Here is a 17,782-nt window from a genome sequence, read left to right on the forward strand (position 1 = left end):
TAACGAACATGGATATAAGTAAGATGTCATGACTGGGATTCAAAACAACAATTATAAGAATACTTAGCTAGGCTTGAAAAAAAGCATAGAAGATACTAGAGAATCCCTTGCTGAAGAAATAAAATAATTAAAATCTAAAGAGGCCAAAATTAAAAATGTTATTACTGAGATGCAGTAAAAAATGGAGGCTCTGACAGCAAGAATACACAAGGCAGAAGAGAGACTCAGGGATGCAGAAGACAAAATAAGGAAGCCAAGAAAAAGAGAGAGAGAAGCAACTACTGGATCATGAAGGAAGACTTTGAGAAATCAGCAATTCCATAAAGCAAAATAATATCTAGATAATAAGGGTCCCAGAAGATGAAGAGAGAGCGGGAAGAAGGCTTAATTGAACAAATTATAGGTGAGAACTTCCCTAACCTGGGAAAGGAAACAGGCATTCAAGTTCAGGAGGCACAGAAAACTTGCCTCAAAATCAATAAATATAGGTGAACACCTCAACATACAATAGTGAAGCTGGGAAATTTCAGAGATAAAGAGAAAATCCTGAAAGCAACTCAGGATAAGAGGTCCTTAACCTACAAGAGTAGAAACATAAGGCTGACAGCAGACCTAACCACAGAGACCCGGCAGGCCAGAAAAGACTGGCATGATATGTTCAACATGCTAAATGGGAAAAATATGAAGCCAAGAATACTTTATCCAGCAAGGCTTCATTCAGAAAAGAAGGAAAGATAAAGAGTTTCCAGGACAAACAAAAACTAAAGGCATTCGTGAACACTAAACCAGCCCTGAAAGAAATGTGAAAGGGGATCTTTGAGCACAGGGAGAACCCAAAGTAACAGAGACCAGAAAGGAACGGAGACAATCTACAGAAACAGTTACTTCACAGGTAACATGGTGACACTAAATTCATATCTTTCAATAATTACTCTGAATGTAAATGGACGAAATGCTCCAATCAAAAGACAGAGGGTATCAGATTGGATTAAAAAAAAATAAGACCCATTGATATGCTGTCTATAAGGGACTCATTTTAGACCCAAGGACACTTGCAGATTGGAAATGAGAACCACTCACCATGCTAATGGACATCAAAAGAAAGCCGGAGTAGTAATCCTTATATCAAACAAATTAGATTTTAAGCCAAAAACTGTAATAAGAGATGAAGAAGGATACTCTATCATAAAAAAGGCATCTATCCAACAAGAAGATCTAGCAATTGTAAATATTTATGTCCTTAACTTGGGAGTAGCCAACTATATAAACCAATTAATAACAAAATTAAAGAGACAGTTGATAATAGGACAATAATAGTAGGCACTTTAGCATCAATGGGCAGATAATCTAAACAGGAGATCAATAAGGAACACGGGCTTTGAATGACACACTGGACCAGATGGACTTCACAGATATATTAAGACCATTCCATCCTAAAGCAACAGAATACACATTCTTCTCAAGTGTACATGGGACATTCTCCAGAATAGATCACATAGTGGGTCACAAATCAGGCCTCAACTGGTACAAAAAGACTGAAATTATACCATGCATATTTTCAGACCACAATGCTTTAAAACTAACTCAATAACAACAGAAAGCTTGGAAGGAAAACAAAAGCATGGAGGTTGAAGAACATCCTACTAAGAATGAATGGGTTAATCAGGAAGTTAAAGAAGAAATTAAAAATGCATGGAAACAAATAAAAATGAAAACATAACAATTCAGAACCTCTGACATACAGCAAAGCTAGTTCTAAGAGGGACAAATATAGCAACAGAGGCCTTTCTCAAGAAACAAGAAAAGTCTCAAAGACAGAACCTAATCTTATACCTAAAGAAGCTGGAAAAAGAATAGCAAATAAAGCCTAAGTCCATCAGAAGAGGAATAATAAAGATTAGACAAGAAATCAGTGATGTAGAAATCAAAAAACAATAGAATAGATGAATGAAACTAGGAGCTGGCTCTTTGAAAGAATCAATAAAATTGATAAACCCCTAACCAGACTTACAAAAAAGAGAAAGAACTCAAACAAATAAAATCATGAATGAAAGAGGAGAGATCACAACCAACACAAAAGAAATACAATTATAAGAGAATATTATGAGCAATTACATGCCAACAAATTAGGCAATCTGGAAGAAATGGATACATTCCCTAGAAACACATAAACTACCAAGAGACTAGCTAGTGAGATCCAACAGTACATTAAAAGGACTACTCACCACGACCAAGTGGGATTTATTCCTGGGCTGCAAAGGTGGCTCAACATCTACAAATCAATCAGTGGGATACACGACATTTATAAAAGAAAGGACTCGGGGATCCCTGGGTGGCTCAGCAGATTAGCACCTGCCTTTGGCCCAGGGCGCAATGCTGCAGTCCTGGGATCGAGTCCCGCATCAGGCTCCCGGCGTGGAGCCTGCTTCTTCCTCTGCCTGTGTCTCTGCCTCTCTCTCTCTCTCTCTGTGTCTATCATGAATGAATAAATAAATCTTTAAATAAAATAAAATAAAATAAAAATAAAAGAAAGGACAAGAACCATATGATCCTCTCAATAGATGCAGAAAAAACAATTGTCAAAATACATAACCCTTTCTTGACTAAAACTATCTGCAGTGTAGGGGATAGAGGACATACCTCAATGTCATAAAACTTATATACAGAAAACCCACAGGGACTATCATCCTCAACAGGGAAAAACTGAGAGCTTTTCCTCTAAGGTCAGAAATAAGACAGGATGTCCACTCTCACCATTTTTATTCAACATAGTACTGGAAGTCCTAGGCTCAGCAATCAGACAACTAAAAGGAATAAAAGGCATCCAACCTGGCAAGGAAGAAGTCAAGCTTCCACTCACAGGTGAAATGACACTCTATGTAGAAAACCGAAAAGACCTGAGTAAAAAATTGCTAGAACTGATACAGGAATTCAGGCAAGTCACAGGATATAAAATCAGTGCACAGTAATCAGTTGTATCTATACACTAACAATGAGATCGAAGAAAGAGAAATCAAGGCATGGATTCCATCTACAATTGCCCCCAAAACCATGATGCACCTAGGAATAAACCCAACCAAAGAGGTAAAGGATCTGTAATCTTAAAACTATAAAACACTTATGAAAGAAATTGAGGAGGACGCGAAGAGATGGAAAAACATTCCAAGATTGAATCATGAATCAGAAGACAATCTGAATAAACTGATAGCAGGAAATAAAACTGAATAAGTAATTAGAAAAAAAAAAAAAACCAACAGCAAAAGTCCAGGTCCAGATGGCTTCATGGGTGAATTTAACCACACATTTAAAGACAGATTTACACCTATCCTTTTCAACTTATTCCAAAAAAATTAAGGAGGAAGGAATACTTCTAAACTCATTTTATGAGGTCAGTTTTATCCTGATACAAAAACAAAAGATGCTACAAGAAAAAGAAAACAATTATAGGGCAATATCCCTGATGAACGAGATGCAAAAATCTTAAAGTATTAATTAGCCAACCAAATTCAACGATGCATTAAAAGAATCATACACTATCATCAAGTGGGATTCATCCAGGGATCCAAGGATAGTTTAATATCTGCAAATAAATGTGATACACCCCATCAACAAAATGAAGTATTAAAAAATCACATGATTATCTTAATAGGGGCAGAAAAAGCATTTGACAAAATAAAAATTCTGAATAAAGTTTGTATAGAGGAAATGTACTCAGCCTAATCAAGGCCATACATGACAAACCCACAGCCTACATGATAGTCAACATGAAAAGCTGAAAGGTTTCCTCCCAGATCAGGAGTGAGAAAGGATAGCTACTCCCCCCCCCCCTTTTACTCAATATGGTATTGGAAGTCCTCATCCCACCAATTAGGCAAGAAAAACAAATAAAAAGTATCCAAATTGGAAAGGAAGAAGAAAAACTGTCACTATTTGCAGATGACATGAAAGCATATATAGAAAACCCTAAAGCCTCCACCAAAAAATTATTAGAACAAATGAATTCAGTAATGTTGCAAGATACACAATTAAACAGAAATCTGTTGCATTTCTATGCACTAATAACAAACTATCAGAAAAAGAGATGAAGAAAACAATCCCATTTACAATTGCATCAAACAGAATGAAATACCTAGGAATAAATTTTTTAAAGATTTGGGATCCCTGGGTGGCGCAGCGGTTTGGCGCCTGCCTTTGGCCCAGGGCGCGATCCTGGAGATCCGGGATCGAATCCCACGTCGGGCTCCCGGTGCATGGAGCCTGCTTCTCCCTCTACCTGTGTCTCTGCCTCTCTCTCTCACTGTGTGCCTATCATGAATAAATAAAAAAAAATTAAAAAAAAAATAAATAAATAAAGATTTTATTTATTTATTTATTTATTTATTCATTCATTCATTCATTTGAGAGAAAAGAGAGAGAAAGAGAGCATGAGCAGGGGGAGGAGCAGAAGGAGAGGGACAAGCAGACTCCATGATGAGCATGGAGCCAGACGTGGATTTGGTTTTGGGGGCTCAAACTTATGACCCTGAGATCATGACCTGAGCTGAAACCAAGAGTCAGATGCTCAACCAAATGGGCCACCCAGGTGCCCCAACCTAGGAATAAATTTAACCAATGAGGTAAAAGATCCATACTCTGGAAAATTCTGAGTCACTGATAAAAGAAATTGAAGATGACACAAATAAATGGAAAGATACACCATACTCATAGATTGGAAGAATTAATATTGTTTAAATGTCCACACTACTCAAAGCAATCTACAGATACAATACAACCCCCATCAAAATACCAATAGTATTTTCCATCGAACTAGAACAAATAATCCTAAAATTTGTGTGGAACTGCAAAAGACCCAGAAGAGCAAAGCAATCTTGAGAGAGAGCAAAGTTGGAGGTATCATGCTTCCAGATCAAACTATACTACAAATCTGTGATAATCAAAACACAAAACAGATACACAGATCAGTAGAACACAATGGGGAGCCTAGAAACAAACCCATGCTTATATGGTCAATCTATAACAAAGGAGAAAAGAACAGACAATGTGGACAAGACAGTATCTTTAAAAAGCAGCCTGAGAAAACTGGGCAGGTACATGCAAAAGAATGAAACTGGACCACGTATTTTACACCATATTCGAAAATCAACTCAAAGTGGATTGAAAACTTAAATGTAAACTAAAACCATAAAACTCCTAGAAGAAAACCCAGACAGTAAGCTCTTTATCAGTCTCAATATTTTTTGGCTATGTCCCCTCAGGCAAGGGCAGAAAAAAGCCAAAAATAAACAAATGGGACTACCTCAAACTAAAAAGGGTTTTGCACAGCGAAGGAAACCATCAATAAAACAAAAAATAATCTACGCACTGGGAGAAGATATTTGCAAATTATATATCTGATAGGGGATTGATATCCAAAATACATAAAGGACTCATACAACTCAATAACAAAAAGCAAACAACCCAGTAAAAAAAATGGGCAGAGGACACGAACAGACATTTTCCCAAAGAAAACACACAAGTGGCCAACAGACACATGAAAAGATGATCAACATCTCTAATCATCAGTGAAAAGCAAGTCAAAACAATAATGAGATACTCACCTCACACCTGTAAGAATGTCTGCTATCAAAAAGACAAGAAATAACAAATGTTGGTGAAGGTGTGCACTGTTGGTGGGAATGTAAAATCAGGTAGCCACTGTGGAACACAGTATATGAGTTCCTCAATTAAAGACAGACCTACCATCTGCTCTAGAAATTCTACTTCTGGGTACTTATCTGAAGAGAAAAAACACTAATTCAAAAAGATATATGTACCACTATGTTTGTTGTGGCATTATTTACAATACCCAAGGTATGGAAGCAACCTAAGTGTGCGCTGAGAGATGCATGGATACAGATTATATATATATGTGTGTGTGTATGTATATATATATAATATATATTGGATAATATATCCATGGATATATTGCATATAGGATATAGGATATATATTGGATACAGGATATAGGATATATATGGATAAAGATTATATATATAATCTTATATATATAAGATATATATAATCTTATATATAATATATATAATTGGATATATTATAATATAATGTATAATATAATATATAATTATAATATATTATACATATATAATGTATATTATATATATATAACTCAGCCCTAAAAAAAAGAAATTTGCCATTTTCAATAACATGGATGGTCCTAGAGGGTATTATGTTAAGTGAAATAGGTCAGAGAAAGACAAATACCATATAATTTCACTTATACTTGGAATCTTAAAAAAAACACAAAACAAAACAGAAACAGACTTAAAAATACGGAAAACAAATAAGTGGTTGCTGGAGGGGAGGCAGGTAGGCAAAATAGGTGTAGGGGATTAAGAGGTACTGAGCTCTAGTTATAAAATGAGCTATGAGGATGTAATGCACAACCTAGGCAATACAGTGAATAATATTTTAATAACTTTGTACAGTGATAGAGGGCAAGTAGATCTATGTTGGTGATCATTTCATAATTTACAAAAATATAGGTACTGTCTTGAGCACCTGCAACTAATACAATAGTATAAGTCAATTTTAATTTCAGTTTTAAAGAGATCAGATGAGCAGGTGGAGGGAGAAGGTATGCGGGACACCTCTACCCTCCCCTTGGTTTTGCTATGAACCTAAAATTTCTCTAAAATAAAAAAGTCTACTTAAAAAGCGGCAACCTAATATTTTTTTTAAAGGCCAGACGAGAACACAGAAAAGGCTACAGACGGTGCAGCAGCGGCTACTGCACAGCGCGGCGTGAGGCCTTGATAGTCTTTATCCAAGTCCCGCTTCCCCGCCAGCGTGGGAAGGAGCCAGGTGCCCGCGGCTCCCAGGCTCCCAGGCGCTGCACAGCCCCGGCGCCCGAGTCCCCCGCCCGTGCCCGCACGCGCCAGCTCAGGTCGGGGCGCGCCGCGGGCTCGGCAGGTGCGCCGCTGGCTGAGGCGGGAGGCCCGGAGCGCGGTCGGGAAGGTGGGGCTCCCTCCCCCTCCCCCCGAGGCCGGGGCGGCCCCCGCGTCGCAGCTCGTCCCTCTCGGCTGCAGAGGGAGCGCGCGAGGTACCCGCCGCCCTGCACACCGAGCCGGAGAGCCAGGGGGCGGGGCCAGCGGCGGGGCGGGGCGGGGCGGAGTAGGACGGGGGGCGGGGCAGGACCAGGGGGCGGGGCCGAATAGGGTGGGGCGGGGCTAGGTAGACGCAGGGGGCGGGGCGGGTAGGACCGGAAGGCGGGGCGGGGCCGGGGGCGGGGCCTGGGCGGGGCGGGGCGGGGCGGGGCGCCGGGAGTGTCGGGCCGCAGTTTAAGCGCGCGGAGGGGGCGGGCGGCTTCCCGGAGGCCGGCGAGCGGCGCGAGGAGCCGCGGCTGGGGCGGTTGCCCGCGGCGGCCGCAGGGAGACGAGCCCGGCAGCATGATCCCGCTGGAGAAGCCGGGCGGCCGCGCCTCCCCCTCGGCCGGCGCGGCGGGGGCGGGGGCGGGCCGGGGCGTGCGCGCGGCGCGGAGGGCGCCCCCCGGCCGGGCTGGCGGGCTGCTCACGGAGATCCGCACGGCGGTCCGCAGCGAGCCCTTCCAGGACGGCTACAGCCTGAGCCCGGGCCGGGAGCTGGGCAGGTGAGGCCGCGGGGCGGGGGGGGCGGGGGGCGTGACCCGGCACGGGGTTGGGGGCGGGCGGGGCGCTCGGCGGCGGGTTCCCGGCACGGGCCGGCGTGGGGGGCGCTGCCCGGGGGGTGGGTCCCGGGGGGGGGTCCCGGGGGTGCCGGCCCCGCAGCCCCGTGCGCCCCGTGTCGTCCTGTGGCTGCGGGAGGGGCCCGCGGCGCCGTGACAGCTCCCGCGGCGGGTGCCGATGAACCCCGCCTTCTGCCCCCTCATTTTCGGTTCTGGGTTCTGGGTTCTGGGTTCTGGGTTCTGGGCCGCTTTAGCTCTAAACCCCCCGGTGTGGAGCCCTGCGCGCAGGCCCCTGCGCTCGCCCCGCGCTGCGCTCCGCCCCGCCCGCGGCCGGGGCCCCCTCCCTTGGGGGCCGGCTCCCCTTTTCCCTGCCGAGCGGTTTGCAGGAGTCGTGCAAAGCCCCGCTCCTGGGGTCGGGTCCGAACCCCCGTCGCCGGCTGCTTGCGAGGTGCGCCTCCGAGCGGGTGATCCGGAGCAGGTCAGTGCGCGGACAGCACCTAGCCCGGGGCGCCGTGCGGGCCAGGCCCCGGGCGTGCACCGACGTCAGCCCCGGCTGCAGACCCGGTTACGGTAGCAGAAGAGCACCTGTCGCGGTGCGGAAAGGGCCCGACTCCTAGGACCGCCCTCACCTGGGATCTGGGAGAGGGACAGTCTTCTCGTGGCATTGGTTGCAAACAATATTTTTTAAAAAGTGGTATTTACTTTCACTATTTAAGGTAGCTTTTAGAAATAGCTTTGGTTGGTTGGTTGGTTGTTCGGGGGGAACCGACCTTAACCATGTCCTACTTATTCCAAATGTTAAAAAGGAAAAACACCGCTCAGAACAAGATCTACTTCACTATGGTAGGCACTGATTAACCGGATCTGTCCGCGCTTTAAATATGGCAAGGAAGACCTAGAGAGCTACCGACACAGCTAGGTATTCTAATTCATCGAAATTCCAGGCATTCTGAAGTAGCCCTGATCTGTTGAAAAAGGAAGACTAAGACTTCCTATTATTTGGTCGTCTGGCTTCATTCCACAAAAGGAAAACTTGGTGTTACACAGCTGAAATATCTTCAGGTGGCAAGCACTGTCTTGTAGGGTTTGTAATAAATGATTTAATCTGAGAAAACTGATTTGCACCCTACCAGGTGTTGATACTAATTCCTCTAGGAATGTTCCTTTCTTTCAACGCTTGTTTTTATCTGTATTATAAAATTCACTTGCCTCTAGTGAATAGTTTATCTTTTACATATATTTTACATATATATTACATATATGTGTGTTCTTATATAAACTCTTTTTACCAAAGTAATAACTTCTAAAGCAGCAGAACAATAGTTGCTTGATATAAGAACCTAAAACTGAAAAACAAAATTAACGTATTGGTTTCTTTTGTTCCTTTTTTTTTTTTTTTTTAACCCTTGTTATGGAGAAGTTGAATGCAATGGTGAAGAGCATGGGCTTTTGGAGTCTGTGGTTGAATCTTATTTCCTTGTTATGTGTACTTGAGTAACTTACTATTTATTGCCTCACAGTTGTGGAGAGAACTAAATAGAACACATCTACAGCACTAAGGCTGTGCCTTCCTGAGAGGGAGCCCTCAATAAACCTAATTCATTGTGTAACAATAAATGTTCTTTGACATGTAATCAGAAAGCAAAAATAAGAAAACCTCCACAACTTTGTGCTTCTATCTGTGGCAGAAGGAATGAGATCTCCTTGCAAAAGACACAGGAAGTGTTTAGAACTCTCAGGAAGCAAAAGTTCTGTTTTGTGTGATTAGCAGCCTTTAAGGTTTATAAATTTTGCCTGTAATATGGCATAATTGCTTATTCGTAATCTTTTCTGTAGTAAGAAAGTTGTCTCTTTTTCCAGCTATGAACTGTGGCTGCATTTCTGATGTGACTAATGATCTCATTCTGATACAGAACTTACAAAATTACCTATGTTAACATCTTAACCATGTGGAGGAGAAACAGAAGATCTGTTTGTTAGAATTTACTGTGGCCTCCCATTTAGTCAAAAATGTTGAAGAGGTGTGAAGAGCTAACTGTTCAGATGAAGAAACAGTTCTTTTGGGAGTCTGTATTATTTTCTCTTACACAGAAAGCTTTCAGTGAAATGAGGAGAATTTTTGAAATGGTCAATATTGGTTCTAGAGTAATAACAGAATATGATGTTGATTATTTTAAGAAATGTCATGTCACATTCTTTAAAAGTCTCCAGGGTCCATAGCAACCTAAATGTGGATAAATATATGATGTAAAGTTTTCTTTTGTTACTTGAGGCTTGACTTGTTATTCATAAAGTTTGTTACCTTTCTTTTAGTGAGGGTATGTGCCAGTGTAAACCACATTGATGATTATAGGTGCAGGAGACATGACCTTGGGTTTTGAGGATTTTTTTATAATGTTGATTTCTCTTGAGTTTGAAAGTACAGGAACAAATATGTGTTTCTAGAAATTCAATACTAACTTCACATTGAATGATTGCCTTACATGTGTTTTCATTATCTAGCCCTCAACTTTAACATTTTTTGATGCATTTATAAATTTTATCTTAAGAAAAAAAAGATTTTTTAAGCCAAAAGAATGTCTTTTGTTACTACATTAATACATACAAATAGTTGAATTTACCTATGGGAAGAAAGATCAATGAATTCTCTGAATATTCAGAGAATATTAATTCTCTGAATTAATAACTTATTTATAAATGTATAGTTTTATAGTATACAAGTGCTTTCATATGTATTATTTAATTCTCCTCACATGCATGTTTGAGAAGTCCCCCCCCCCTTTTTTTTAAGGTTTTATTTATGTATTTGAGAGAGAGAGCTCAAGCAAGGGGAGTGGCAGAGGAAAAGGGAGAAGAGCCCAACATAAGGCTCAATCGCAGGACCCTGGGATCATGACCTGAGCCCAAGGCAGATGCTTAACTGACTGAGCCACCCAGGTGCCCCTGGGAAGTCCCATTTTCAATGAGAAAACCCAAGGCAGAGATTGAGTCCAAGAAAGACTGCTGCGTTGGAACTCTTTGAAATCCCTCTATTATATCAGCCACAGATGTTTCTCAAAGGATAATCTGCAGTCTGTCTTGTAGCTAAAACAATTTCTCCTAGTTTTTATAAGAGGACATGAGTTCCATGTTGGGACAAACTCTGTGAAGCTTCCCTGTCATATGGTTCCCTCCTCCGTTGGGCCTTTAGGTAGGGGATGTTGTATCTCTTTCTCTCCAGAGCAGTTGGGAGTAACAGGAATAAGGAAGGATTTTTTTATCACAAAATAAGAGAATGTTCAAGCTGAAGGAGAGCAAATGTATTTCAGGAACTGCATGTCCTTTACTTGGATTCATGGCTTCAGGTTTTTGTACCTTACAACTATGTAAGCATGTGTCATATGTTATAATTCATAATTTCTTTAGAAATTAAGACCCTGCAGCAGGGGTGCAAGGCTGGCTCAGTCATTTGAGCTACTGATTATTGATTTCTGCTCAGGTCATGATCTCGAGGTCCTAGGGTCCAGGCCCAAGTAGGGCTCCACGCTCAGTGGGGAGTTTGCTTAAGGATTCTGTTTGCCCCTCCACAGCTTGCTCGTGTGCTCTCTCTCAAATAAATGTTTTTAAAAAAATTTAAGACCCTTGTTAAGTAATATTGTCCATGTAGAAATTGGCTTGTTTTAGAATGTATTTTATTTAAGATTTCTTGTACACTAGTCATTAGTGTGAAGAGTATTTACCAACAGTTGTGTGTAATCTGATATTTTTGGATGGATTAAAGGAAAATTGACTATGTGGTTCGGCAACAGGAGATACTTAGTATGGCTTCTAAGGCAGATAACTTCATTAAATCAACTGTTTTAATTTTGAAAAATTGGGACTAAAAATAAGAGCTTAATTTAAAATACATAAACTTAAAGGATTTAATGAATTTCAACCTCTTTACAAAGCTGTAAGTAATAAAATTGTATAAAATCGGATTATTGAACCAAATGCATTAGAAAGCTGAGTAGGTACAGTCATTGATTCACCTATTCGGGTAAAGAAGAAGGAACTACATTTATTGAGGGAATTTTTGCACCAAGTAGAAAGTCAAAGTTAGACCACCTTCAAAACTCTTCTAGGATTCTTTTTAATAAATTACTATCATCATAGATCTGAAGTTAGAGCCCCAAATGATAAAAATAGCTACCAATTACTGATCATCTGTTGAATGCTATACGCTGTAGAGATGTAGTTTTGTTTAGTCTTTACTACCTTGCAAGGCAGTAAGTGCCGTCAACCTAATCTTACAGATGGAGGAATTCAGGCTCAGAAAGGCCGAGTAAATTGCCTAAGATTACACAATTACTAGCCACAATTTAAAACAGTCTGTCTTCTAAAGCCCTGCCTGTTCTTGTCACTCATGCTGATATCTGATCTGATAGACTCACTGATTTTTACACTTAGGCTTGACAGATATTTTGGTTTTTGCTGTTTTTCTTTCAGAGGTAGGGAAGAGAGGTAGGATCTATTCTAGATGTTTCTTTTATTTTTATTTTTATTCTAGATGTTTCTTAAATGAAACTTCTTACACTTAATAGCACCCCAGTGTTCTTAAGTAAATGTTATATATTAGCACAGAAGGCACTTTGCTAGGAGCTAGCAATTATCCGCAAATGTAATAAATCGGTCACTACTCCCTTTATCAGCAAGGTGACATATCACATGGGAAGATTTTATGGGGAAAATAACATTTGAGCTGAGCCTTAAGGAATGGATGGAATTTCAGTACTAGTGATGAAAGATACTCCTCCAGCCATTGGCAATAAAACAAGTAAGCACAGTGGCAGAAAAATTCAGTGAAAGAGGGACGAGCAAGTAGTCCAATGCGATTCAAATATTAAACTTCATGAGGTTAAGTTGCCACAGAACTTTTATTTTATAAAATAACAAGAACAGCTGTATGTATTCAGGATGCTTGTGTGATATCCTGTTTGAGCACCTGCCATGTGCAGGGCACTGGGGAGATAAAAAGATGAATGATAAGTGAGGGCTGGCTGGGGAACTCCTCGCCTAGCTGGGGAGACAGGCATAGTACAACACGTTACATGATTTCAGACCAATGTGAATAATATAACACAGATGTAAACAAAGCATTTTATTATAGTCTGGGGCCAGACCTAGAACCACGATGATCCCTTTTGTTTTGCTTCCTCTCTCTACCACTCAAATTAGCATCTACAGTTTTTGATCTTTGAGAAACCTTATATATTTTGTTGGTAGCCCAACACTGGTGCTTACACTTGGAAGAAATAGAATCATCTTTACAGAGAAGGGCATCTCAAACTTCTCCCATCCAAAAGCTAACACATTACCTTCCCTCCCCTCCCCACCCCCCACTCCAAACCTGTTACCATTCTTATAATCAGCCTGTCAGTTGATGGTGCCATATTTATCCAGTACGCAGGTAAAAATCTACAAGTCCTCCTCAGCTTCCACTTTTCCCTTTTCCCCCTCATCTCTCCTGCAAGTCCATCTGCCACGGAGTGCTAATGAACTTTGACCCCCTTTTATTTTATTTTATTTTTTTGTTGACCCCCTTTTAAATGCAGTGTCTTTTCCTAGCCTCTGCTGCTGCTGTTTTAGTTCAGCCCACTACCCTGAATTATTGTATTGGTTTCCCTAGTTTCTAGTTAACATTTTGCAATATACTCTTCTCCACACTATCAGATTTAGCTTTTAAAAACCATTATTCTAAAAATTCTAACAAGTACCCATCTTTACCCTGAGAAAGCCCAAATTCCCTTAGCTTGTCATACTTACCTAAAGATGCTCCCCACACCTTCCTGAGCTTTACCAGGTAGGCCTTGGCAGTGCAGAGATGACTAAAACCATCTAACTGGTGGATCTAACTCAGATGTCACTTCCTTTTGTTTATTGTTGACATATCTTTACTTTCCCACTATGCAATGTATTGAGTAGTTCTAAAATACATGGATTTTTTAATATCCCACCCCCCAACCCCCGCCAAAACTGTTCAATATCAACCTGAGTTGTCAGTTTAGTGTGTAATAGTGAACCATAGATGTTTGTGAAATGCTTGAAGAGCTCAAGAAATTGTAATGACTATGTATGTAGTCAGGAAGCATTTTGGCTAAATCCATAAAGAAAGTAGATGTGAAACAAACATACCGTTTGAACCTCATCAGCCTCGTCTGTATATTAACTGTGGCCACTAGTGTCAGAGAAATATTTATTTTATGCTTAGACAAAAGCCTGAGTAACCTAAAACTCAGGGTTTAGGTACAGTCACGGTTTTTACCATGAAGCTGTGGTAAAACACACATATTGGCATCCTTGTGGGGTGTGGAATTTAGACCCCGGGATGATGTAATCCTTAGTGTGTTCGCTAGGACTCTGTACCTCGAATACTGAATCTCACATTTCTGGGTACTGTGTTGCTCTACAGAAGGAACAGATCCAGAAAACTCTTTTTATCTCCTTTGGACTCCTCCTTGAGCAATTTGAAGAGTTCCCCTCCCACTGCACCAGTCATGTAGAGATGAGGGCAATACAAGTTTCCTCTAAACTGTCCTGATCTGCTGTTCTTACTGCCGGTTTCAGTATGACAGTGATGGGCGAGTTTTTCAGTGTGGGATGACTGGGGGTTGGCGGACTGCTGCTGCCACAAGATATAGAATGATTTTTACATTTTCAAATGGTTGAAAAAAATCCGAAGAGTAATATTTAATGAGATGGAAGTTTTGTGAAATTCACACTTTTAGTGCTTGTAAAGTATTTTTTTGTTTTTGTTTTTTTTAAACCCAGCCCCACCCATTCATTTACATTTTGTCTGTGCTTTCATTTTATGATAGACTTGTATAGTGGCAACAGAGATGGTGCAAGACCCAAAAATATTTGCCATCTGCCCCTTTACAGAAAAGTGCTGGCTCCCAATATAGTGCATGACACGGTGGAAAGAAAAGAATAAACCTAAAATGAGGAGTGCCTCCACAAAAACAAAGGTGGTGTTAAGAGTAGTTACTGGTGTGGGAGGAGAGCCATGGGAGCTGTGTTGCTGACCCTAAGAAGTGGTTGCATGGCCCCAGATGTCAAGGATGGTTTTCTTCCCTATTTTTGTCTCTAGTTCCTGAATTTAGCAATAGCTCTTCTGTAGCAAGGGTTCCCAGAGTTTGTAGGTTTGCAATATGTGTGAATCCCTTTCTCTATTGAGTCCTTTGTCTTCCCTTCTATTCAAAAATACACATTCGGGCCAGACAGTAAGTAGTCTTACTTTAGTGCAGCGTACGTATTGCCTGGAATGTTAGGTGTGTGAACAGTAAACATTTGTGTGTTTGACGGGGGAATATTTTGAAGGCAGTTTAGCTGAGTCATTTCTAATTTACCAGGAACACGCTTGTTGTCAATTATATTTATTGGTCAGTGTTTTATACATGAAACTTTCTCTTTTTCTCCTCTTTTGAAACTTCTGACGTATAAATATTAAAAGAATCAAAGTAGTAATGATTTTTTTTCTCAAAAGAACCCAAAGGTCATTAAGAACCTTTTAAAACTTGATGGAGATATTAGTCTAATGATTTTATGGGGTAAAATAAAAGGCATTAGTCTGTGATGAATAGGTTTATGATTTAATCCCTCAAAGCATCTCTAGGAGTCTTTTACATTTTTGTGAATGCAAAGAACTTTGATCTGAACAAGGGTGCTGTTAGGTAGATTGTCCCTTCTGTGGGCAGCTATGATACAGATATGCCTAAGGGTGTATCATTTAACGTTTTTTTTTTTTTTTCATTTACCGTTTTTTTTAGTGGTGGCTACAAAAGCATAGAGCACATGAAAAATATATTTGTGGTTAACATAGCTAGGAAGGAAGAATTAGTACTCTAAATTACATCAGTAGTCTGGACTGCTGGGTCCGAACTTAGAAGTTAGAATTTAACAGAACAGGGGGATCCCTGGGTGGCTCAGCGGTTAAGCGTCTGCCTTTGGCCCAGGGCGTGATCCTGGAGTCCCGGGATCGAGTACCGCGTCAGGCTCCCTGCATGGAGCCTGCTTCTCCCTCCTCCTGTGTCTCTGCATCTCTCTCTATCATAAATAAATCTTTAAAAAAAAAAAGAAGAAGAAGAATTTAACAGAACATGAAATGAAAGCCTTGCCTTTAATTTTTTAAAAACATTTTAAAAATTGGGGTGCCTGGGTGGCTTAATTGGTTAAGCGTCCTACTCTTGGTTTCGGCTCAGGCGGTGGGTACAGTGTCACACTCCACACTCAGTGTAGAGTCAGCTTGGGATCACCTCTCCCTCTGCGTCTTTCCTGCTCTCTTTCTCTCAAATAAATAAATCTTTAGAAAACAAACAAAAACCGTATTTTAAAAATATAGTATGAGGATACTGGCTTGAGAAACTTCAAAAGGAAAAGCATCTAGGTGGTTTATTTACCAGCTCAAATGAAATATGAAAAACCTGTCAAGTTTTTTTTTAAAGAAAGCAAATATTAGGTTGTATTGTACCAAGGTCAACAAAAGAATAATGATGTAACCCTTTGATCTGATTCTACTGGAAGGAATTGCTTCAGATTTGGTTAGCACATTTTATCAGCAGTTCTGATGAGCCATAATAGCGAGAAAGTCTTAAAAACGGTTATAGGATGAGAAATGATTGAAAATTGGAAAAGGGAGGGGCACATGGGTGGCTCAGTTGGTGGAGCATCTGCCTTTGGCTCAGGTCAGGATCCCAGGGTCCTGCTGGGCTCCGTGGGGGAGTCTGCTGCTTCCTCTCCCTCTGTTCCTTCTCCCGCCCCACTTGTACTCTTTTCTCTCCTCTCTCTCTCTCTCTCAAATAAATAAAATCTTAAAAAAAAAAATTGGGGATCCCTGGGTGGCGCAGCGGTTTGGCGCCTGCCTTTGGCCCAGGGCGCGATCCTGGAGACCCAGGATCGAATCCCACATCAGGCTCCCGGTGCATGGAGCCTGCTTCTCCCTCTGCCTGTGTCTCTGCCTCTCTCTCTCTCTCTCTGTGACTATCATAAATAAATAAAAATTAAAAAAAAAAAAAAAAAAAAATTGGAAAATGAATTGGTAGTTAACAGATCCTGTTGGCTGCGTTCAGTACCTGATGGATTGGTATTTGGCAGACAAGGGTCTTTCTGTGCTACTCAGCAAAAGGCCCAGGCCTAACAGGCCTTCACTTTAGGCTTGTAATGAAAAATCTTATTAAAATAATAAGCACTCAGAAGTGGAAGAGACTGCCTCACAGTTTGAAAGAAGACGTTGGCATTGGTATTTGGCAGTAGGTGAAAAAGAAAGAAAACACACATACACACACAAAAAAAAACAAAAAATCTGTGATTTCTAAGCTGCCTTCCAGCTTAGAAATTGGCTGTTTATGGGTGATGACTATCACAAAATAATGATTTGGTTTGATTAATAATTTATTTAGCGCTTACTATATGGCAAGCTCCATGCCAAGCAATTGATATGTATTACATACTTGAATTCTCACACAACCGTGTGAAATAGATTCTGGTACGTCTTTGACAGATGAGGAAAATGAGATTTAAAAATGTTAAATCAAAAAAATTAATTAATTAATTTAAAAGGTTAAAAAAATTGCCCAAGGTTATGTGCCCAAGGTTATGTGAGCTGCAGAGCTATTTGCGGGATTCAAACCCCCATCTAATTCCAGAATTCATACTCTTAATTTGCTTAGTTATGCTGACTCCCCTGTGACTTGCTTATTAGTTTAGTAACAAATGATAGTGTTGCATATCAAAATAATGTTTGTTGTATCTGTTTTTATAGGAAAAACTAGACATTTCCAGCTGATGCTGTAGCTGAAATATATAAATGAGATCTTAACTTGTATAGTTTTGGAAGGTGATAGAGTATTAGAGTCAACTCAGTTCTTTTAGGAATTTTGACAACCAGTTTCTCTCAACAAGCCAAATGGCTTTTCTCAAGATTTAAATCATTCTTCAGTATAAATGTGTTTAAAAAAAAAAAACATATAACTGAAAAGATACTGATTTTAATATTTGGTTATTCTTTATTTAGAAGGGATTTTTCAGGTTTACCAGCCACATTTTATTTGGCTTTTATATTTATAT

At 40.6% G+C, this 17,782-nt stretch overlaps 1 protein-coding gene across 2 annotated transcripts in view; it reads left to right on the top strand.

Annotated features, from left to right (window-relative positions):
- Positions 1 to 7,430: 7,430 nt before the first annotated feature.
- Positions 7,431 to 17,782, top strand: part of STK17A (serine/threonine kinase 17a) — a 38,843-nt gene continuing 28,491 nt past the window's right edge. For both annotated transcript variants that reach the window (XM_072791665.1, XM_072791666.1), the window contains exon 1: positions 7,431 to 7,645. In XM_072791665.1, coding sequence (XP_072647766.1) covers positions 7,446 to 7,645 — 200 coding nt within the window. In that variant the 5' untranslated portion in view covers positions 7,431 to 7,445. The remainder of the gene's footprint in view (positions 7,646 to 17,782) is intronic.

Source organism: Canis lupus, chromosome 21 (genome assembly GCF_048164855.1).
Source record: "Canis lupus baileyi chromosome 21, mCanLup2.hap1, whole genome shotgun sequence".
NCBI classification, from domain to species: Eukaryota; Metazoa; Chordata; class Mammalia; order Carnivora; family Canidae; genus Canis; species Canis lupus.